General features: G+C 48.1%; 1 protein-coding gene across 5 annotated transcripts in view; it reads left to right on the forward strand.

Annotated features, from left to right (window-relative positions):
- The window catches only part of thrab (thyroid hormone receptor alpha b), a 129,261-nt gene that overhangs the window by 101,462 nt on the left and 5,336 nt on the right, over positions 1-22,463 (forward strand). For 4 of the 5 annotated variants that reach the window (XM_015362185.2, XM_015362186.2, XM_015362189.2 and 1 more), the window contains 6 exons: positions 9,357-9,654; positions 17,174-17,235; positions 19,357-19,478; positions 19,585-19,732; positions 20,328-20,533; positions 22,098-22,244. In XM_015362185.2, coding sequence (XP_015217671.1) covers positions 9,599-9,654; positions 17,174-17,235; positions 19,357-19,478; positions 19,585-19,732; positions 20,328-20,533; positions 22,098-22,244 — 741 coding nt within the window. In that variant the 5' untranslated portion in view covers positions 9,357-9,598. The remainder of the gene's footprint in view (positions 1-9,356; positions 9,655-17,173; positions 17,236-19,356; positions 19,479-19,584; positions 19,733-20,327; positions 20,534-22,097; positions 22,245-22,463) is intronic. The other variant, XM_069185736.1, reaches the window with a different exon arrangement.

The following is a 22,463-nucleotide window of genomic DNA, read 5'->3' on the forward strand; positions in this document are numbered from 1 at the left end:
CTGGACTCATGTATGGCAGGGCTCCCCATAACCGATACAAGCGACTCCCCATAAAACCATGGTGACATATCGCCCACAAATACATCCATTGTAGTCTCCCTAAATAGCCGGTTTAAATGCAGTCCAGGAATTCCAATTATTTTATCAAGTATTTTTGCCTGGGTTTATTTGTTGGCGTTGTAATAGTGACCCCCCAGTTAGTGGAATTTGGGGGGCTATAGGGGGGTTGGGTTTGAGATCTTATCTTTCAGTTCACAGAAAAAACCCTGAGAATAGACCAGCACATTGCTGGACTATGAAGGGAATGTTCACCCCTGGAAGGCTGCCTAGATAAACCAAATGGACAAATATTAAGTTGTTGTTTTTTATCGGGTTTTATTTGCTTTAATTTTTATGGCCTTTTTTCATTTTGTTTGCAGTTTGTTTTGCCTTATCTGAGAGCTTGGCCTCCTTCGCCGTTGCCGACATGGGGACAGGGAGGGGGTGTACGACGTCCCAGGTTCACATCGGCACCAGCTCCTTGGCTCTCCGTGGTGTTTGAACACAACCATGGAAACACAGGACAGTGCTGGGAAGTTTCAGCAGCTCCCTCTGTCTTATTGTTTCCAGCCTCTTGCAGTGGTTGAATCGAGCTCAAGTCTCATGAATTCTGCCTGCGTTTGTATCGTGGTTCAGAGGAGAAAGATGTTCCTCTTCCACTGCTGATTTGTGGGGGAGAAAAAGTAATTGAAATTTTGTCTTTTGTAAAACAGGAGGCTGTTCTTTATGAAAATCTACACTGTACTTTTTAATGTGTGGAATGTACTGAATTACTCGTTTTAAATCTCAAGATACTTTTTCCTTTGCCTTGAGAGACCCCTGAGTCTCTCTAACCACTGGTCTGCTTACTGTTACTGTTCACACTATGACACAGGACTTGAGGAGTCTCTGTATAAACCTTCTGTTTTACTCAGAGGGATATACCTCTGTAGCATTGCAAAACACCTACTGTACACCCCGACTTTCAGGTCACTGGTTTCAAGGTTCAAATCCAGCTCAGTTTGCCAAAATAGGGTGAACATTTTCGTGTTTAAAGGGGGCTCTGGATTGGCTGGCTGAAGGTATTGAAATTGGTGCAGAGGGAACACTGGCACGGGTTTGAACATTATAACCCATCACCTACTGTATGCTTAGCACTACGTACTTGCGTTTAGTACACTTGGCTGTTGCCTCTTTGAAAATGAAGTTTTGTTAGTAATTCAGGGCGTGTGCGCTAGCGAGTGCCTGGAGTGGCAGCCATGGATTTTGCGGAGACATGCTGTAGAGCTGGCAGTGGTTCCTGTGGTCCCGTGCGCAAGCAGATCGGGCACTCTGCCCAGACAGCCTGGCTGACTCTTTCTCCTAACCTGGCGAGAGGATGTGAAAACACCAGCGCAAGGACTGCCCCTGCCATTGTGCCACTGTGATGTCATCGTTCAGGCTCCGCCTCTCGTAGGGATTCCCTTTCTTTGTTTCCGAGGCAACGGCTGCTTTGGCAGCCCATTCATAAAACGGTACAACCTGACTAGTGAGCGAGAGCCAGATTTTACCTAGGCGGTGCCCTATGGCAAGGCAGGGAAGAGCAAAAAAAAAAGATTCGCTCATAGCATTGCTATTTATAGTTTAATGAAGTAGTACTGCGCATTAGTTGATTTCTGTTTCATCTGTATTTGTTTTTATGTATCTGTACTTTACACATGATTTTAATTTAACTGATGTTAAACTTAAAGAAACTAATAACTGAATTTGCAGTACAGTGTACTTACAGATGAAAATTTGCCTCAGGTCAGCTCTTTGGCTGAAATCATCTATCATCTGTTTTCTTAAGATATCTTGTTCAATTAGGAAGGAAACGGGGAATCAACAGTGTCACAATGCTTGGATGGGATGGAGGAATGCAGAACCAATACAAATACACACACACGCATAAAAAACCTTGCTGCAGTGAAATTGTACTGCTAAATGGGTTGGACACGGTGCTGACGCAAGCTGGCGTGCCTGCGAGCTGCCCTGGAAAGTGGCTGATGTGAGTCCGGTGCGAGTGAAGGAGGCAGGCCTGTCTGAGGGAGACCGCCCCAGATCCCACTGCGCGCCGGTTGTGTGCTGGGAGAATCGCCTGATCCGTGCCAGGCCTTTTGACACATGGCCTGAATTATCCACTGGCGCTGCACCACGCAGCCTGATCCAGAAAGCCCAGCCCCCGGCGGCCTCCCAGTCCTGCTCTCTCATCTGGGCTTTCCTCCGTCGCTCCTCCGCTGCCCTTCTGCGCTCTGCCTCGGCGCGGGGCTCGAGAGAGAGAGCCTCAAAGTGGCGCCCGTGGCGGGAAGGCCCTCCGTGAGATACAGCGGGTCTTGATTTAATTGCGCGGACGGGGTCTTGACGGGACAGCTGCAGTGTGTCGCACAGAGACGGCTCCAGTCCCCGACACAGAGCGGTCATTTGCATTGGGGATGTGCTCCAGAGTCCTTTCGGCTTTTCCTCAACAGGCCCTCACGCCGTTTCCAGCGTGCAGAGCAGCAGTTTTAAAACGATATGTCTAAAAATATGTTTTCTGGCTGTTACAGAAAATAAATCGTAGCAGACATTTAGAGTGACCAAGGGTCGTTGCTGTACATGCCTCTTGAGAGCGCCAAGAAGCTTTTGCTGAAGGGGGACTGGATTCATACCAACTGACCCCGTTTGAAGAAGTACAGAAGTCTGGCCCAGCATGGCTCTTCCAGTCAAAGAATAAGCCCCTTAAACTGGGAAGATTGTATTATCAATTAAAATGACATGTTTTCAATGGCGTAATAATGCAATAAGGAGGAGGCAGATAATCGTCTAAAAAATGATAGTAGCATTGGGATCAGTTTCATTTTAAGATGGAAATGAGGCTGAAGTGGAGAGCGCAGACTTGGCTTCTGCAATTGTGTTTTGAGTTTCATTTGTCTCATATTTCCTTCTTAAAGAGGCTCCCAGAGTGTTTCTCTGAGCAGGGAGCACATGTTGTTTCCTGTCTAGGAATCGGCACATGCAACTTTAATTCCACCTTTAAAAAAAAAAAAAAGAAGGCCTAATTTGTTTTTCGAGCGCGGTTACATTCTTGGCAGCGTCTCGTAGTGCCTTGGCAGAGTCGAGCAGGATAGGAGCGAGGCGGCGAAGTTCGCTGAGGCTAACGAGCTGCCCCTGACGAAGAGGCTCCGGGCTCATTGTTCAGGCTGGCCCACAGGGGGCCTCTGCTAGCCCCTCGTGTCCACAGAGCCGGGCACCGGGACACACCTCAGACACGCGCAAGTCCTCTGTCCTCTTGTCCATGAGTGTCTGCGTACTTGTTTTTATCAGGGAATAAGAGAAAAGCCTTCAGGAGTACCAGCCTCTACAGCCAGCCTGCCACTCTGGGGCAGTTCAAGAGCATGCACAGCATAATTTCAACAGCGTATTCTGGGTATGGTGATAATTTAAAAAGTAGTTGTTTTCTTTATTTTTTTTGAAATTGTTGTAGCATAACGAGAGGTAGCTATGTGAGAGAGCAACTATCTTGGCCCAAGGTGGTGTGGCCTAGGGCCAAGATGGCCGTCTGTTAATTGGAAGAACCTGCAGAATGAGGCACAGCTGGTCGGAAGGAGTAATTATCATTCGGAGGGACCGAGATTCCACGTGAGGGGAAAGAGCTCTTAGGATAGGCTCTGCTTGCACATAGCCACTCCTCTCGGCTAATTAAGAGGATTATAAAATCAGCTGGAACAGCCAGGGTTGCAGTCTGTCCAGGAGGAAGAGTGAGAGCTATTTCTAGAGTCGGATTGGCTGGTTTACAGGCCCATGGGACTCGGCGACATAGGGAGGCCCTGTGCCTCACCGTCAGCAGCCAGACAGGTGATCTCAGAGAATGAGAGAGGGAGAGAGAATAGAAATGGCAAACCTGCCTGCTGCTGTGTGAGGGATGCAGGTGTTTGTCACTGAGTTGATTATTAGTGAAGATCCAGTGCTTGATGAAATTTGAGAATTGGGAGAGGTAAGATAGTGAATAATTCCTCAACCCTTTGGACCCTCAGGAATCTTTACCAAGAGTGGTATCTAAGAGATCAGCGTGTGGTAAAATAATTGCACAATGTAAATAAAGGCCAGCTTGCTCTGCTGAGCTTCCAGATGGGCAGTACCTGTGGAAGGGTGACCAGAGCGCCCCCTGCTGCACGCCTGTGACCAGTGCAATGCTGCCTGTGTGAATGAGGAGCTGAAAGCATGCCAGAGCCTTGTCTCTCCCTCAGTTTGCCATGGGGCTGAGTTATAACATACACACCTCATTAAACTCCTCTCTAAGGTGTCTTTTTGCAGTTTTTTTCTTAGTTTCGTGAAAAACAAGCTTTTTCCTGTATTCTACTACAGTGACCAGCACCAAACCTTTCTTTAGTCAACCCAGCACTTACACTTTTCCTGTTCCTCTTCTTTACGTTTTTTTATTTAACAAAGTAGTAGGTAAAAAAGATTAGCTTTTCAGTTATCTTTTCTTTTTCATTTGTTATCCACTCTGTGACTCAGAACAGATTGTAATATTGTAGTCATTCTTTTTCTTAACAAAGGCAACTCAATCCCTTTCCCTTCCATACAGCTCTGGGGCACAGCCGTTCCTCAGAGCCTCTAGCAGGTTTACAGAAATGGGGGCAGCAGTGTTTGTGCTGCCCGTCTGCTGTTTCCAATTCAAGTTCACTGCAGGCCCCCATAGTTTGTTTTTTGTGAGCGATGTAGTGTTTCATGTAGGCATCAAAGACGGGCAGTGTGTCACCGGGCTGAGACGAGCCAGGAGTAACCCAGGGTGGGCTCTGGACAGAGTGTCTGCGTGTCTGGGAGTGTGTGTGAGGCTCTCTGTGCCGTTAGCATGAGGGCAGCCTGGATTGTGCATTGTGCCAGTGTACATGCTGGACTACAGTCTCTGGACTAACCCCAGAAGCTCCTGGGATAGCAGTCTGAGATCCTTCCAGAGGGTCCAGTCACTCATTAAGGTGAGCCGTAGTAGTTCGGGTTCTAGACTCATAACAGGAAGGTTGTAGGTTCGAAAACTAGGTGAGACACTGCTTTTTTTTTGCTTTTTTGACACTCCTTTTTTTTGCTTTTTTTGCTGCTCCAGTAAAAGTACCCAGCAAATGTGCAAATGTAAATCTCTTTGGATAACAACATGAGATTAATAAGTACTTGAGCTTGTCTGGGTTTCTTTTGGCTTCCTAGCTATGCTCACATTCTGGTTTGCTCTTAACTTCATTTGCCAGTCCATCTTGAAAGCTGGGTGGGAGTATCCTGTTTTGATCTGGGTTGGATTCTTGCAGTGGTGGTAGTCTTTGAACCTTGCTGGTCTCTTCCTCAATCCATACTCTGTGTTTAGCAGCCCAGTCTAGATAGCGTGCTTGTGTGACAGCCTGTACATGTGGCTGTGCTGACCTGGAGAAGTGATTAAAATGACCTAGGCTTCCCAGGGTCTCATGATCATGAGCAGTATCCGAGAGAGATATGGATAGGAATAGGACTCCGAGACTGAAAAGAACAGGAACGTTTTCCGTTTCAGCACAGGAAGGGTCATGAGTCAGAACAGTCTTACTGTACACACCTGAACACGTTCAGGATGCCCTGGGACACTGCTTTCCCTAACCACCCCTCCCACCCATTATTTGGCTTTATTTTCCCAACAGTCACTGCGAGGGGTCTGATCTTGTCTCCCTTTGGAGGGGACAGAGAGCTGGACGAGCCAGGTGGTAGTGCCAGTTTGGGATACCGTCTTCCTCCGCTCCATGTGAAACGTGCTAGTCAGATCCCTGCCGCACCCATCCGCCGGTTTCTCTCTGGTACAGTTACACTCGGGTTGTAGCTGCTGCCCACTTGCACATGTTTTAAGGGTGTCCTGTGAGGGAGGTCTTCTGCACGTAGGCGACTAGGCCCTTGTGCTCCGTCCCCGTGATGTCTCCTGCAGTTACTGTCCGCCTCGCTCCTGGGTCTCGCTGCAGCAGACACATCTATTCTGCAAGACCGAAACACCCTCAAATCGTTCTCAGTTACATGCATTTGCAATAGTTGTTCTTATGGAAGGAAGGGAGACTGGATGACATTTTGCTAGTGCAGAAACTTTTCCATGTTTTTTGGGAGTTTTTTTTATCTGGTGTGTTGGCAGGCTCCTCCGCTCCTGTGGAATTCTCCGTAAAAACACACCTCCGACATCAGCGGTGCTTTTCCGTGCTTTTCCCTGGCTGCGGGATAAGGTTGCAAACTGCAGCACGTGGACAAGCTTTTGGAACACGACTGGGGGGCAGTGACGGTGGGCAGGCCCAGCTTTTTGTTTTTCTCTGATCGTTTAAGCAGGTGGCACTGCAGTTTCCTCGTTATGTTATGTAGGTGACAGACCAGCCCTCTGCTCCCTATGTTATTGCAAACCTTCTGAAACAGCAACAGAGTGGGTTTTGTTTGCACGCTTAATTCAGTGTGTGCGCAACCCCTGCTTCGTCTCTGTGATGTGGGTTTGCTCAGACGCTACTGTACTCATGTTAAAGGAAATGAAACTTTGCTCAAGGGATATAAATTAACCATAAATAAGCACAAATAAGCATGAGCTGTCTGGTGTTACAGCCTCTGTACGCTGGCGAAGTGGGCTGCCTGTGCATTACAGTGTGCAGGCACAGCCCAGGAACGTGAGCCCAGCCATGTTTTGAAAGATCTCTGTGAATCCGCTTCAGCAGCTACAACAGTTTGTTCCAGACCCCCGCCACTCTTTATGCAAAGAGGCACCTCCTGTTTGGAGTCCTGAAGGGACCATTGATCCAGTTATAGACCTTTGGGTGAGCAGTTGTTCAGAGTTTTGAATAAATTTTGCTCAACAGACCTCAAGTGCAAGCGCTCATAATAATTTGCACAGTACCTCACAGTTCTGTTTTGTTTTCATAACCTTTCTGCTGGGTCTGCCCCTACGTGAGAAGTACTCCAATTCACCAGGCTGCTGAAGGGTTAAGGGCTTGAGCAGTGACTGGGAGCAAACATCTTCACCTCGCTGAGCTTCTCTTCTTCTTCCCACCTGCAGCCCCCAATGGATACAGCAATGCTGTCTGTCACTTACGTCAACTCATTAAAAAAAAGTTAAGATTGTTTTTGACTGCTTTGGCTCGCTACCCTCACCTACTCTCTCTCTCGTACTTTTTTTTCCCCCTCTTTGCCACTCTCCCTTCAGTCCCGAGGGGCATAAGTGGAAAATTACACCTTGGCTTTAAGAACTGGTTTGCCTGGATTGAGTCGAACTCTTTTTTTTAAAAATGTGTTGCAACATGGCCATGCAAATGTACAAGATCAAAGGCAACACACACACACCCCCTACTCACATACAGTACACAGACTCCCACACCTGCTCTGAGCAGCAGCAAAGACAGACTCGTCTAGCTGCTGCTTATTAAGATGAAATGAATGAAAGTCTACCCCTAAGGACTGGGACAGTTAGGGCAGCATGTGCTGTACAGTAGTTGGAGCTGAAAGAAAGGCGAGAGGGTGGCAGTTTTAGGCGCTGTGTAGAGCCAAAGTTTGGAGAGGGACAGAGGCGGTTTGGGATGAGGGTGCAGTTGGGGTTTGATCAAAGACGTCGTTGTCGCTGGCTGCTCAGCACTCACAGACATGGCTGCGAAGAAGGAAGCAGTGTGTTTGTCACCTCTTGGTTTGCATTGAAGCAAGTGGGTCTTGTGAGACCAAGTCCTGAAGGAGGCAGTGGGGCCGTGCAGTGACATTGAGGGCTGAGTCGTAGCTGGGAGGAGGAGGGGGTAGTCATAGTATTAACAGGAAAGGCAATATGGCTTTGATCTTTAGCTTTGTAGTCGTTAAACTGTATTATCTCAACGCAGCTATTCTGAGCGCACAAAAACGAGCTTAACCTTCCTGTACAGTTTTAATAGTTTAAATGGATGCAAGGGCTTTATTTCTGTAAACCCTGCACGTGTAAGATCTGCTTCCTTTTCTTCACTTGTTTTTGATTTTATATGGGGCTTCATTTGCTCCCTGGGCTTTCTGGACATCCAGGCCTGAGCCCAGCTGGCTGGGAGAGAGAGGAAGGAAAGAGAGGGCTGAATGGGTTGGAGGCAGAATGAAGCCACTGTTTCTTAGAAAGCAGGGGGATATTTCTGGCCGGTAATCCTCTCCAAGCCTTGACCTGTTGTCTCCTGAAATAAATGTCAAGTGGGAGGTGTCTCCTGCAAAGACAAGACCCTTTCTGGGCCTGCTCTGCAGGCATGCTTGACCTCCACCTGGCTCCATGCTCCGCGAGTGTTGCCCCAGTATGTCCTGCTTGTGCACAGCTGAGCTTGTATTGATACGGACCAGGGTTCGCTGAGCACCCCGCCTTCTGAACCAATCTCATCCAGGTCTTTGGCTGCTCTTCCAGCCCTTTATTTATCCGGTGCAATTCAGTTATTTCTTGTCAAGTCATCAGCCCAGCTCCACCAAATAAATCCTACCGGTGCCGTGGGCTGGAACCTGTTGTTTTCCTGCTGCCCAACCCCACTTCGTTCTCAGAGCGGCACTCCCTGTCGGGTCATGGGTTCGGCGTGCTGTCTCGGGCATACCTCCGAGCCCCCAGTCCACGCAGCCCCAGTGGGTACCAGGCCCTCCCGGCGCCGGTCTGCAGGGTCATCCCAGTAACAGCTGTGTTTTCCATCAAGTGTGTAAATCCATAAGATGACGCTGGAAGTACAAATCTGATAGATTAGAAATGGTTCCCCGTTAATGTTTGTCCTTTTCTAAAAACACAAAACAAATGTATAGTGAGGGAGTGGCCTGGGCAGCACTGTGCAAGAGGTCAGGGGCGTGTGCGCGTGTTGACGGCCAGCCCCGGGCTGCGGCACCGCAGCTCGTGTGAGTCGGCCCCAGGTCAGACACACGCTCACCTCAGATGCTTCAGTTAAGCTCAGCAGAGCTCACCGTATAAAGCAGGGCTTTTTGAGGAAACCAAAAACCGTTTTTGGCTCAAGCTTGGGGCTTCACTGTCCAGGTCTACAAGGCATTTGAGGCCGTATTGGCAACATAGGGCTGTAGCACCGGATCTTATTACAGCGCACTCTTAATCCCTACTAACATTGTAACCAAAATCATTATTCAACAAAAACAAGATGTGGATTGATAGCATGTGTTGTTCCAGTGGCCAGGCTGTTGCAGATACTGCCGAGGTGGGGTTTTTTACACTTAAACTTCACGTCTCAAGTTTGGTGTTGCACTAAATTGCTTATTATAAAAGGGCCACATGATAATGTTGACTGTTTCACACAGGAAGTTGACATATTTGTAGTGGCAATTAGACTTGATGGTCACAGGCTCTGTCCACAACTAACTTTAATTCCGTATTTCCACAGGTTTTTTCTTTGTCCCCTCCCAACTCCCACCGTCTCGTGAGAATTGCTGAGCTCCGTTGGGTCAGGGGTGGAGCATCTGCAAATCTGATGTCACCGGGCAGCGTCACCATGGAGACCGTGCCCATAGTGACCTTGTGACGGCTGCAGATTGGCTCACCAAGACCTGCGAATGCAAAGTGCGCATCAGAGGGTGGGGCCTGCCTCAGTCTCGCGTGATTGGCTGCTGGATGGAATTGAGGTGAATGGAACACATGCCCAAAGAGAAAGACCCTAACCTATCAGAGGGAGAAGAGAAACGGTGAGTGGCCAGTCCTTTTTCGTTCTCTTCAGTGCTCCATCCATGTGTTCGATGTTCGATTTTCTTTTTTTTTTTAAATGTGTTAAAGGCTGTGCTTTTGTGGTGAGGGCATCTGGACAAGGAGAGGGGTCACTTACATCCTATATTTGTGTGTCTTGAAAAGTTGGGATGTAAATTGAACATTTTACATACTGTACCTTGACTTAGTGGAATGAAAGTCATCAGTTCTCTGATGCAACGCACGTCTTTTGCCTGGCTCAACTCGTTACTCAAGTGGTCGCTTACACACATGTCTTCTTGTTTTGCTCAGTTCTGTTTTTCCTTGCTGACGTGCGTACAAAGAACTTTCGGGCACGCTGAAGGTTGGAAACCAGACTGCCTCAGGCATATCAAAGATTATGGTGTGTGCTGTCTCCAGTAGCAACCACTGAAAGAAAAAAGGAAAAAACAGTATTGTAGTTTCCCAAATAGCTGAATGATCCAAACAGGTCACTGAGAGTTTGTGGTGTGCTTTCCTTGCACGGATGAGAAGGGGATGTTAATGCTGCCATCGAAAAATTTCAGAAGTGGGTCCTTACCTTAAAAAAACCCAGCCACACTCTTGGGGGAGGGGGTGGTACATTGCAGAAGGTTGTACTCCTTGGTATTGCTAGTGTATCCTTACCCTGCCAATCCACAGCTCACTCCCTCAGTTAGCTAAGAAACGAATTACGTTTTATGGGAAGTATTTGAAATGGCCCCAATAAAGCGAGCCTCCTGGGATCTTTTTAAAACCTGCGAATCTCTGAGCTTTACACGCACAGCAGAGGAAGGACTGAGAAAGAAACCACCCCCCAATTAAAAGAAAAATTGCAATTCCATGCTCTGCTTTGCTACCATGACCCACACATAAGTCAGGAGGGGAAAAAAAAAAACATCATGGCCGAACTGTTCCAGCAGCATTTCTATTGCTGTGCACTGGTCAGATCCCTGGCACGGCTTTCCCTAACTCGTGTAGGGAACAAAGCTACCAAGGGTTAACTCCTCATGGGTCCTCCTGAATCTTCAAGCCATGCTTTACCTTGTAGAGCCCGTGTGCCTCATTCCTCACCAGCATTCGCCTGGCGTCTCTCCATACAACCCCACATGGAGAAATCGAGTACACCAGAGGGCTGGCCTCCTCCCACTGAGAGGCCTCATCACTGCTGGGAGAGATGCCCTGGGAAACCTCCTAGCAGGGCCTCTAGACAAGAAGCTCTCACCCCTGGGAGCATCAGGGATGGGTGGGCTCTCTCCTGGGGGTGGATTTATCTTCACTAACATATCTGAGCTGGTGACACTTAAAGCACAACGTGCAGTTGTACATGTGATATTCCATCTTCTCACAAAAAAAATGTATTTGTAATAATTTAATATTTCAGTTTCCTTCTGTGTCTAAATTGGGGGAAACCTAGACCACTAAGTGTGGTGTTATGCAGCCTCCGATAGCATCTATCACTTTCAGAAATCCCTGAGCCGCAATCAATCCAGACGAAACTGTAAAGAATGTGTAGTTACACGGCCGTTGAGTGATTAAGACAGAAGTTGAAGCATGTGTAGTTTTCCTTACTGCGGTTAATTGTCTTTTCTCCATGGTGTGGATAAGGAGCACAGCTGTGCTTGGAAAGAGGGGTTTCCCTCGGGGACGTACCCTGAGAAATGCTGCAGTTTGCTGTTCCTTCCGATCTCCCTAACAGATTAATCCGTGACAATGGAAGTCAAGCTAGGGAAAGGCAGGCTTGATTAAATCGCGGCAACAGACACCTGTCGGTAGATTAGCGCAGCCTGTGGGCGGTGATTGGAACAGGATCTATAAATAGTCCCTGCCGCTATTTCTAATTAAAGAAGAAGAGCAGGCATTAACAAAATCAGATCAGACTTGCAAATTTATCTAGCCAGCATGAACTTGTTATCCCCAATTGTCTTTAGTTACTTTTCAATTGCCAGTTGAAGTGTGGCTTCCTTATCTCATTCCATTTTTGCACATGGCATTTGCATGGCTTTGCCTGGCATCAAAGCCAGGAAGAAGTTAAATTGCTGCTCTGATTGGATGCTTCAATATTTGCACGCAAAAATCTCTTCATAAATCAGGGCCATAGCCTCTCAGGGATTCTCGGAGTCTGCCGTGTGCAAGTGGTCATAGCGAGGGAATGAGCTCCGTGGGAGGTGATCACATAATATGCTTTGCTTTGATGTCCCGGCCAGATGATAGTGTGTTAGGTCCTGGGTTTTTAGTTTAAAAAAAAGGGAAACGCGCAGCAGCTCTGTTGTTGATGTTGTTGGTATTGTTTTATTCAGCCGGGCAGGATTATTGATTCTCGCTGCAGCTGCAACAGAAGAGCAGTGTGAAAACAGCTTGATGACAGCTGTTTGTATCGCACCTTTGATCGCCACTCTGCAGGCTGCAGCGCTTCCCAGTCCTGGTGAATGGGGGGGTCTGGCCTCATGGAGAAATGTGATGGAGATCCAGGTCCTGATGAGGAGGCTGACAGACAGCTGGGTCAGAGGGGAGGAAGTGTGGGTCGGCAGGGAGCTGGACGGGCTAGTGAGAGAAAGAGCTGACCAGCAAACTGACAGGCTGCAGAGAGAGAGAGAGTGAGATAGGCGAGCAGAGGAGCGCACTGGCTGCAGGGGGGATTAAAGAGCTGAGAGTGTAGGATTAGGCGGTGGAGGGGGGAAGCCTGGGTGACAGCAGGACACCAGAGGACAGCCCAGGACATGCCGCCATCTGGGTGTCGGCAGGGCGCGCCATCCCTCCTCTGCGCGCCCCTCGCCTGCGCCGGTGGCGCCAGCGCGGCTGCTGCTCCTGCTGCCGCCCGCTCTGCGTCACCGTATGTCTGCGTGCGCCCGCTCGCTCACGGGCAGGCTGCGATGCCCCTCGCCCTGCCCGTCTCCCTGGCCCGTGCTGCCCCTTCCCAGGTTTCTTGAGTCCTGGCACAGCAGGGGCTGTGAATCGCCAGCTCTTCCCTAGTGGGGAGTAGATCTTTGCTGCAGACTAGGCTCGGTGGGGGAGACGCGAGGGAGAGCCAGTGTGTCTCGTGCGTCGGCTCTCCCTTCACCACACAGTCCCTCAGTGCGACTCTGCCCCCTGGCCTCGGAGCCTGCCCAGGGCTATGGCGCCCCACAGGGTTGCAGGGGTAAAGTTAGGCCACGGCCCTCTCCTTCCTTTGTAATACACCCGTACCTCCTTCGACAAATGCAGTTAGTTCCTAGGAGCCCTTTCGTATTGCAAAAAAAAGTCAGAAAGAGAAAAAACAATTTCCATTATTTCTTATTGGGGAAAAATTGAAATAAGTCTTGACTCCAGAAATGTCGCCCCTACTTTTACTTCTTTCGCCAAAACCACACCGCTTACCTAGTTAGACATTAATCATACCTATGGACAGTACTGTGCTGTATAGCAACCATTTCATTTGCTTTTTGTACAATTACACACACACTCAGATTTCATTATCTTAACACCTTTAAGGTCCGCGATAAAGCTTAAACCACTATTTTGAACAGTGAACTGCATCTCTCATGTCTCTCTAGGCTCTGTGCTAGCTCTCACCCATGTTAGTGGAATCTGATGGGTACACTCAGTGTGTTTTGATAGGTACACTCAGTGTGACGCGAGTTTCATTATTCCTTCCACTTCACATTTGGCGGAGATTTTGACATTTTTCTTCGCGTTGCTTTTTTGTAGTTTTAAAGATGGCTTTCTTTATTTGAAATATGGGTTACAATTTTTTCTGCATAGTATCGATTTTTCATAAAGAGAACATTCATGAAAAGAGGAACAGGTGCGTTCTTCTTTTTCATTCCACTTTTCTCCTTCTGAGGGTCCTGAGTTTAAAAGCTGGGATACGGGATGCTAAATGTGAGACACGGCAGCACTGGATGAGGGTTAATGCAAACACAAAGGGTTTCAGTATAGATTTCTGCAGGGGGTACTTGATAATATTCTAGGGGAGCTGTCACATCCCCACTGCAACAAGCCTGTCAACAATTCACTGTGATCAGTCATGGGCCACTCTGAATGACACCTCTTCAAACAGAAGAAGACAATCTATTTAGATGCAGTAGGCTGGTCCGGTGTAAATGTAGTCTCTTTTTGTGAATGAACTAGTTTTGCTACAGTCTCCAAAGAGGTTCCAGCTTTCCTGTTCATCCCTGTGCTCAGTAATATGATTCTTTGCTTCAGCAGATCCCTGCAGGGCTGAGGAACAGGCTGCAGAATCGGTAAAGCATGTGACCCATGATGTCATATTTACGCTGGGTGCCAAAACAAATCTGGACAGAGCTTACACTGGCTAAAATGAGGTTAGAAGTGTCTGAAACATTAAAAAGCACCGGACAAAAGCTCCAGTTAATCACTGTTAAAATAGCAATTGTTAAAACAGGGGCCTTTTGGGGCAGGACGTTAGTGCACAGAAGAAAGAAAAACAGTCGTTTCAAAGATCAAACCCTTGGAAAAATGTTTGTTAAATTGTACAGCTTTTTTTTTCTCTTTTAAAATCCTACTGGAACTGTATATTCATAGACTGTGAAGTCTTTGGCAGTGCAAGGAGAAACAGAAGGCAGGAGGGGGGGAGTCAGACGCTGTACTGTAGGAGAACTTTATGCTGTATGGTTGCACACTGAATATCAAACCATTGGATGCTTTCACTAACAATTCAAAATCTATTTAGATACAGCGTGTGTGTACTTATGTAAATATTCTAAGCCAGATAAACCAGATATAATCCTGCCAAGTGCGCTGCACTGGGCGAATTAGAATGGCCGAATGCCATCCTGGGCTCCAGACAATGCCTGCATTAATAGACCGACGAATGAGGGGAGATGTGACATCACCATGACACACTTCAAGGCAGAGTACAGCCGCGGGGGCCGCAGGGGGAAGCTTTCTGCTTCACTGTAGCGAGCGAAAGGGAGAGGGAGGGGCGGAGACAGGGGAGTCCCTCTCCTCCGAGCCTGGCGCCTCGTTTCAGGCCAGGATGGGAAATGACGCAGCTGCGCCATCTTGGCTGGTCGTGGGCAGTGCCCCTCGTTGAGCGGCAGCACGCGTTTAGGTCAGGACCCGGCTCAGGATTTCTCTGCCTGAGTGTGTGCGCGCCAGGCAAGTGACCCACTCGGGAATCTGTTGCTTTCCACTTAGAAAATCGCTGGATCCTTTTTCGTTGTATACTCCGGTTGAAATGGCCAAGTTGGTGTCTTTAAATTTCAGCTGACCCCCACAGTTCAGCTGCTGACATGCTGCAAGGTCCACAGCCATGTGATTGTTTAGCGCCGAGTGGAAGATGGGTGTGTCCCGCACTGATGTTGTCACCAGTCTGCCAGTGCCTGGGGGTCCCATGTGGGCTGGAGCCGAGCTCTGATCTGGTGATCCCAGCCCCACCCTGGGTAACTGTGAGGCAGCCGCGCACCGCAGCCTGGGCAGTCCGGGTGACCACAGGTGACCTGAGGTTTTTCCAGTGTCTGTACACCGCCGAGCTTTAGATGCGTCTTGACCGATATAAGGCAAACTAGCAAATGCATGCTTTAATAGGTACAATAGAGGTCTCGACATCCCTGACTTCAACATTCGCCAATTTGCTTATTCGTGATCGGTCTGGCCGACGGGGCCCTGAAAGGCAGAAGAGCAGAGCGAGATGAAACCGAGCTGCGGTTGTTAACCTTCACTTTGAAATTAGCTGTGCAGCATTCTAGGATTGTTAGACGAATCTAGCAAGTGAGTGAGCCTCTACCTGCCGCCTGCCCAAGCACCCACTACCCAGCATCCCCATCTCTGCGTGGGCTTGTTTTAATACGGTACAGAAATCTCCAGGTTCTGTGTCAGCAGTGTGGGGAAAGACAGGCTGGAGATGACTTTACAGGCTGTCTGACAGTTTTATTGCCCGTTTCATTTCAGTAGGGTGTGATAATCCCGGAGGCAGAGAGAGACAGTGCAGGCTAGACGCAGAGGAGGGATTTGTGTTTATTTTAGCTGATCACTATAAGTTTGTTATTACTGTTTCCTGTAGTTGATCCATGTTATTTAAACTAACTACAAGCCAATAAAACTTTAATTTTCATATAAGGGATGGTGACATGTCTATTAACTATGCATACTATATACTGTAGTATATTGTATGATGGTATAGGGGGGGCTTGGTTATATATGAATTTGTCTATTTACAATGGTTCTCTGCACTGAAACCTTAAAGATATAGAGACCCTACTGTATTTACTCTGATGGGAATATTATATTCTGATTATACTGACAAGCACGTTTAGAGGCATTCCACTAAAATGCTAAATACACACATACAGTATGCAAATGCACACTCACTCCAGAGCTCTTGCTGTGTATGCGCACACACACTATCGCTCAGATGTTTCTGGTTCTGCCACTCATGTCAGAATGGAAAAGACTTGTGAGGATCCATCTTCTTGGTGAAATATTAATTTCATATCTAAATCATTCTCAGGTTTGGCCAAGGGGGGGAAGAGCAGAAGAAACTCTTTAGTTCTTGTCATATTCGACTGAGCATTCTGGTCATGTCTCTACTTGACTGTGACCGAATTTCCCCAAGCAGTGAGGCACAACTGGCAGTGTGCCACAGGGGTGGGGTATATATCAATAATGCAAAAAATGTATTCAAAAAAGGAAGGTTTTGACATGTAGATAATAAGTGCCAGGCACAAAACCATGCAAGAAATGTAGCAGACACAAACCCATCCTCTTGTTGATGATGATGGTCCTTGAGTTCATGCAGTGGGTCGTACAGCAGGGAGGTCGTGGGCGTGCTGTATCCTGTCACCCTGGGCATGCTCCAGGTACTTTCCCTTGCCGAATATTTTCTTGGCTCCTAACGGGATGCATCCTCAAGGCCGGGGCCTGCTAGGAGAATTAACCCCACGGCAGGCTAAATCTAAATCCGCAGCCCCTGAACTGGGGAATATCTGATGGCACCAGTGGAACCAGTCTGCACGGTGGTGGTGACTGCCCGTCTGGCCCCTGGGTGCCACAGGGAGGGAGGTGGCAGTGCAGGGGTGGGTTCACGCTGCCTGCATGAGGCAGTAGGGCTGGGCAAACAATACAGTGGTTAGTTTACCTTGGTATTTCCTGCTGCTTGTCTGAAAGACTGTATTAGTGACCTTTTGGCCCTGCTTATCTGACTGAGTTCACCAATAAAATGTTTATTGGTGTTCAGTGGCAGATCAAGCACTTTGTAAATGAATCAGTATAGATCACACTACAGACAGTAATTGGCAGTCCTGTCCTCATGAGGAATCCTGCTGTGTTGTCTCTTGTCTTCATGGGTGAAGCTGTGCAGGCAGTACCGCAGTTTTATCAGCATGATGGTGTCCCAGGGCAGTCGGGAAGTGCAGGGAATTGGTGTAGAAACAGCAGAGATCCTCCTCCCTCTCCCTCCCTCCCTCCCCGGGCCCGTTGCTCTCTCTCCCTCTCCACCCAGCTGCACTGTGTGTATCGGTTACAGGATTACGGACTACCTCTTTCTCCCTCCTTCCCCGCCAGGTGGCTCGATGGTTCGAAGAGGAAGAGAAAGAACAGCCAATGTTCGGTGAAGAGCATGTCTGGTAAGGCTCCACATGTGGGTTGCATGTGCCATTCTTATCAGACAGAACACGCCTCCCAAGACCTAAACAAAAAGGCATCGTGATATTCTGGGATTAGAATCGGGCGGTCTTGGATGACAATAAAAGCAAGTCAAGTTTTCTAAGAAAGAGTACTTCTAAGAAGTATTAAAACATCTGCGTTTGTCATCTTTGTAAAACCTGAATCAGACAGATGTTGCACTGTTTGTGTTGCCAAGCCTGGTTGGAGCCGTGTTGCTGTCTGAAACTGTTTTCTTTTATTTACTAAAGGAAATGTCATTGATACTAGAGACAGGTGCATGGTATTCTGTTAATGCCAGGTTCTCTGTAGCCTGTCCCTGGAAATTGGTGACTCCCTGTACCCCTCATTCTGCAGGAATCTAATATCGGTTTCCCACTGCTCTGGGCTTTAAATCAAGTTTACACATGCTATACATAAGACAATCTGTAGTTAAAATGAAATGAGAATTGCAGACACTTAATGTTTTTCCTCAAAATTTAGATGCCTGACTAGGAAGTCCTTATTAGAGGTAATACTTTTTTTCTAAAGCTGATTTTTTGCACTGCTGACTGTTTTCAGAGGTCGTCATTTCAGAATAGGCACATGTAGGTGACTGCAGCACCTTGTTCCTTGTGTCCAGGGCTCAGTGCAGTTTAGTGGAGACTGGTACTTAACTCCCCTGCTAATGGATGAGCTGCTCCAACATTGGGCTACAGCCCTAGGACAGATCAGTGCATGTTCAATAGCATCAACAGAGGGGCAAATACACTGACCTTGGCTGTCCCCAGCACCGTGAGAGATGCAGGTGTACTAATTAAAGCAGCCTTTTAGCAAACAACTGTTTGTCATGCAGTAGATTTGAGCTTGTTTGTGTCTCAGACGAGTGTTGTCTGCATTTATCTGGTCTTACATTTATATGTCCCTGGGTGCTTGCGTGGGTGTGTGTATGTGGCTGTAGTTTGTCCTTGTGCACTGGTCTCTCTCTGCACATCTCTGTGTGCTTCCTGTGTGTCCGTAGTTGCCTCCAGGTAACTCACACTTAGCAAAAAAGGCTATGGGAGTCTGACACTGATGCACTGCAATCACAGTTCTCACTGGGTGCGAGCTGTTAGAATATTTACGCACACGCTCCACTGGAACCCCTTGTACTTGAACCTGCCTTACAGGGGTAGAAGTGAAGCCAAAGACCCTGGTGCCAGGCCAGGACAGCCCAGCCCAATGATTCCATGCCCTGTCATCTCCTCAAGCACATTAACCACACCAGGCACTGTTCAGAAGGCCTCCACCCTCCCAGCTCTCCCAGCTCTAACAGCAGAGAAAGCTTTACTAGACTATCACTAGACTAGACCTGTTCCACAGTGGCTGTGCCTGGGCAGCTCCGTGAACTAAAGGATCGTCGAATTGCGTTCCCCCTTTCACACAAATTAGATGGAATTGCATTCCTTAAATGATTATTACATTCCCAGTAATATTACGTTTCACACAAAAAGTATAGACGCGTTAAGTTGCGGTCACACTCCAAACCTACCAGAGTTTAATTGCATCCCTATTTTAAATAAAAATAACTTTTTTAAAAGAGTTATTTTGGAGTTGAAGCACAACAGTTTAATTTTGAAAGCCTTATTTAAGTAACACGTGGTGTATATTTGCATTCTTACAATTACCTTTTTCATGTAAAAGTGGGAGTGGACTTCATTCCCATGGCTAACCACAGCAGTTTGAGTTTTGAAGACCTAACATAAGGGTTCTTTATATTTGCGTTTCGAGATCAAGTTCAACGGTTAAATTCTTGCCCTTGGGGTATTAATTAGGCTGGTTTATTGTACCATCCAATGCAGTTACATGCTATGCTTTGTGACGTGCTTAGCATGTGAGATGTTTTTGTCTTTCGTCCCCACAGTTTGTGTGCAGGGTGGCATCTGTGTGTTGCACAGCGTGGGTGCAACGTGGCGCCTGTCACAGTGTTCAGTCGTGCACGGTGTAGCGTCCGTCACAGTGTCATTATGTGGGCAGTGCTGGTCCTGCAGCAGCTCTTCTGCAGGCAGAGTGTCCACTGCCCTGATGACACTGGCCCCCCTGGCTGGCTGGTGCTGCCTCCCTAGCGCTGAGCCTCTCTGTTCCAGGGTACATCCCCAGCTACCTGGAGAAGGATGAGCCCTGTGTGGTGTGTGGAGACAAGGCAACTGGATACCACTATCGCTGCATCACCTGCGAGGGCTGCAAGGTAAGGTATCAGCACAAGCGGAGCCCATACAGCCCCGAATGCATGTCCTGTATTCTCTACATTAGCCGAAAGGGGCGCGTGTGCTGACCAACTCTCGTTTCTTCAGGGTTTCTTCCGCCGCACGATCCAGAAGAACCTGCATCCCTCCTACTCCTGCAAGTACGATGGCTGCTGCATCATCGACAAGATCACCCGCAACCAGTGCCAGCTCTGCCGCTTCAAGAAGTGCATCTCCGTGGGCATGGCCATGGATTGTGAGTGCGCCCCGCGGGCACATCCTCAGGCCCCATGCGCTCGCGCTGCAGGGCAGGCGTTTCACTCCACACTGAGCTGCGGGCCTCTCCCAGCCGCTGAGCCTGGGCTGCCGTCCCCTGACTTGATCCTTGAACTCCTACAGCAAAGGAAGGGAAATGAGTGACAACAAGGATGCTTATTTGAACTTGAAGTCGTTGCCCCAAGTTCATTAACCCCTCCCCCCCCGTCAAGTTGATCAGTTTTGCAACAGCAAAAATATTTTTTTGTCATCCTGTTGATTGCAATAGGGGTTCGCTCAGCAGTGAGGTTAGGGGTTATGATATTTAAATCCTGCTAACATCTTGTCACTTCCAAAATAATGAAATAGAACAGCATGTTGAAGCGATGGAAGACATGACACAGACATGCACACAAATGTAACCTTACTGTAGACAAGCGTGCGTGTTTTGTTGACTGTAAACCCTTGCGCAGTGGTGGTAGATTGAGCAGAACCTCTTGTCCCTTTGCACTCAGCATTCGCTCAGACCTCCCTGACCTGCTCTTCAGCTTTCTCTCCGTCTTCCTTTTTTGGCCTTTCCCTGTCCCTGCGTCCAGTGGTGCTGGACGAGTCCAAGCGTGTGGCGAAGCGGCGGCTCATCGAGGAGAACCGCGAGCGCAGGAAGAAGGAGGAGATGGTCCGCACCCTGCAGAACCGGCCCGAGCCCACCAGCTCCGAGTGGGAGCTGATCCGCATGGTGACGGAGGCTCACCGCCATACCAATGCACAGGGCTCCCACTGGAAACAGAAGCGGAAGTTCCTGGTGAGATAACATAGAGCTCATCCTCATTACCCAGGCCTCCCAGTGCAGGTGGAGACACCTGGTCCTCATCTCTCTCTATTTAAATTATGCATGTGTGCTTTCCTAGACTTAAGAGGCATGTGTGAGATCCTGGACAGCCTGTCCATCTGCCTCTACTTAAGACCTGTCTTTGGTCAAGGCTGCCTGCACTCCCCAAAAGGTATTCACTGGGGGACAGGAATAGCAGCATCTTCCTGAGTCACGCATCACCATGGCAACTTGCTGTAAATGGGAGAGGTCAAGACAGGTGTTGCCAGGCAACAGCAGAATTGTCAGAGCAGTTTTCATTCATGAACTAAAATCCAGTCAAGATGCCTATAGCATCATTAGAAGCGATCATGGTATTCAGACAACATACACATTCTGTATTCATGCAGTTGGGCACAACATTCTCCTGGGAATAGATACAGGGTACAGCTGTCAACAGCCAACTGTAAAAGAGTGCCCTACCACTAGTGCCTTGGTGTATCTGTTGGACTGATTGTTTTGAAGACTGTGTGGGCTTCGTGAAAGGGGATAGGCAAATGACTTTGCTTTTTTTAGTCCCTGTGTTAAAATAAAAGTTCAATTCATTATCTCTCCCATAATGAGTCAACTTCCAGTGTCCTGCAGTATGTGCTGTGCAGTCCCAGGTTTCTAAGTTTTGTTTCTACATTTGGATTGTAGCAGGTGGCGTTATGTTCTGGCACATCGTATAGTATGAGTGTGTCCAAAACCAGCGATTATGTAAGGGGCCTTTCCCATTATACTTGTGTACGGTGTTGCCAGGTCAGCCTCCCATCAGAAGCTCTTGATCTTGTCTGATTGTCCCAGTGCGTTTTGTAGGTCCAAGTTGGACGTCTTCCTTCCTTCCAAAGTAGTAGAACATCAGGCCAGAGCTGCACAGGTGTCTGTCTGCACAGCGTCTTGTGCCAGAGTTCACAGCTTAACCCCCCCCCCAGAGCTATTAAGAACTGCTAGAGAAAGCTAATGTGCAGCATGAAGTGCATTCAGTCTTAAACAGGAGCATTTCTGGTGTGCTGTTTGACTCCATTCTCATTGTGTTATCTGGGTACTGGACTATACTCTAACGCTGAACCACTGTGGCAGTATGTAGGACACCATTGAACAGGAAGCCAGAGAGAACAGATGTTTCTTAATTTGAATTGCAAGAGGGGAGGGCAGGGGGAACTCTCTACCAATGTCTGGATCTGAGTGGCACTCGTGTTACTTTTATGATACTAGCATTACTGTCCTTGCCTTCATTATAATGTTGTTGCACTTGTTCTTACTTGCAGTCAGAAGTGTTGTCTCCTTTTAGAATCTGCACTTAATGTAAAATTTCATTTGGCAAAGGAAGTTAATAATAACTAAAGGATTGTGTCTTTTTAGCAGGTGGATCCTCATGAGAGTTTCAGACTGCAGTCTGTTGCAGCACTCCCTGCTGGCCACTGCCAGATCAGCATGGTCCTATATTCTCTAATCCTAGTCCGTTTTCCCTCCTTCCTCCTCCTGTCCCTCCCTTCTTTCCTGCCTCCCTCTCCAGCCAGAGGATATTGGGCAGTCCCCAGTGGCGCCCACATCTGACGGGGACAAAGTGGATCTGGAGGCTTTCAGCGAGTTCACCAAGATCATCACCCCGGCCATCACCCGCGTCGTCGACTTTGCCAAAAAACTGCCCATGTTCTCTGAGGTGTGGCCTTTGTCCCCGTCTCTGTGCCCCTGTCTTTATTGCATGCCTGTCTCTGTTGCAGCATACCTGGGGAGTGTGTGTGCGTACAGCGTACCTGTTCAATTAGTGTTGCTGTGACTGTGTGAAGTGTTATCTGCTGTATTCTGTAGTGTGCCAGTAAGCATTTGGTTGAATGCCTCTCTGCTTGGGTATGTGTTGTACGTTATTGCGTGCCAGTAG

Source organism: Lepisosteus oculatus, chromosome 28, assembly GCF_040954835.1.
Source record: "Lepisosteus oculatus isolate fLepOcu1 chromosome 28, fLepOcu1.hap2, whole genome shotgun sequence".
NCBI lineage: Eukaryota > Metazoa > Chordata > Actinopteri > Semionotiformes > Lepisosteidae > Lepisosteus > Lepisosteus oculatus.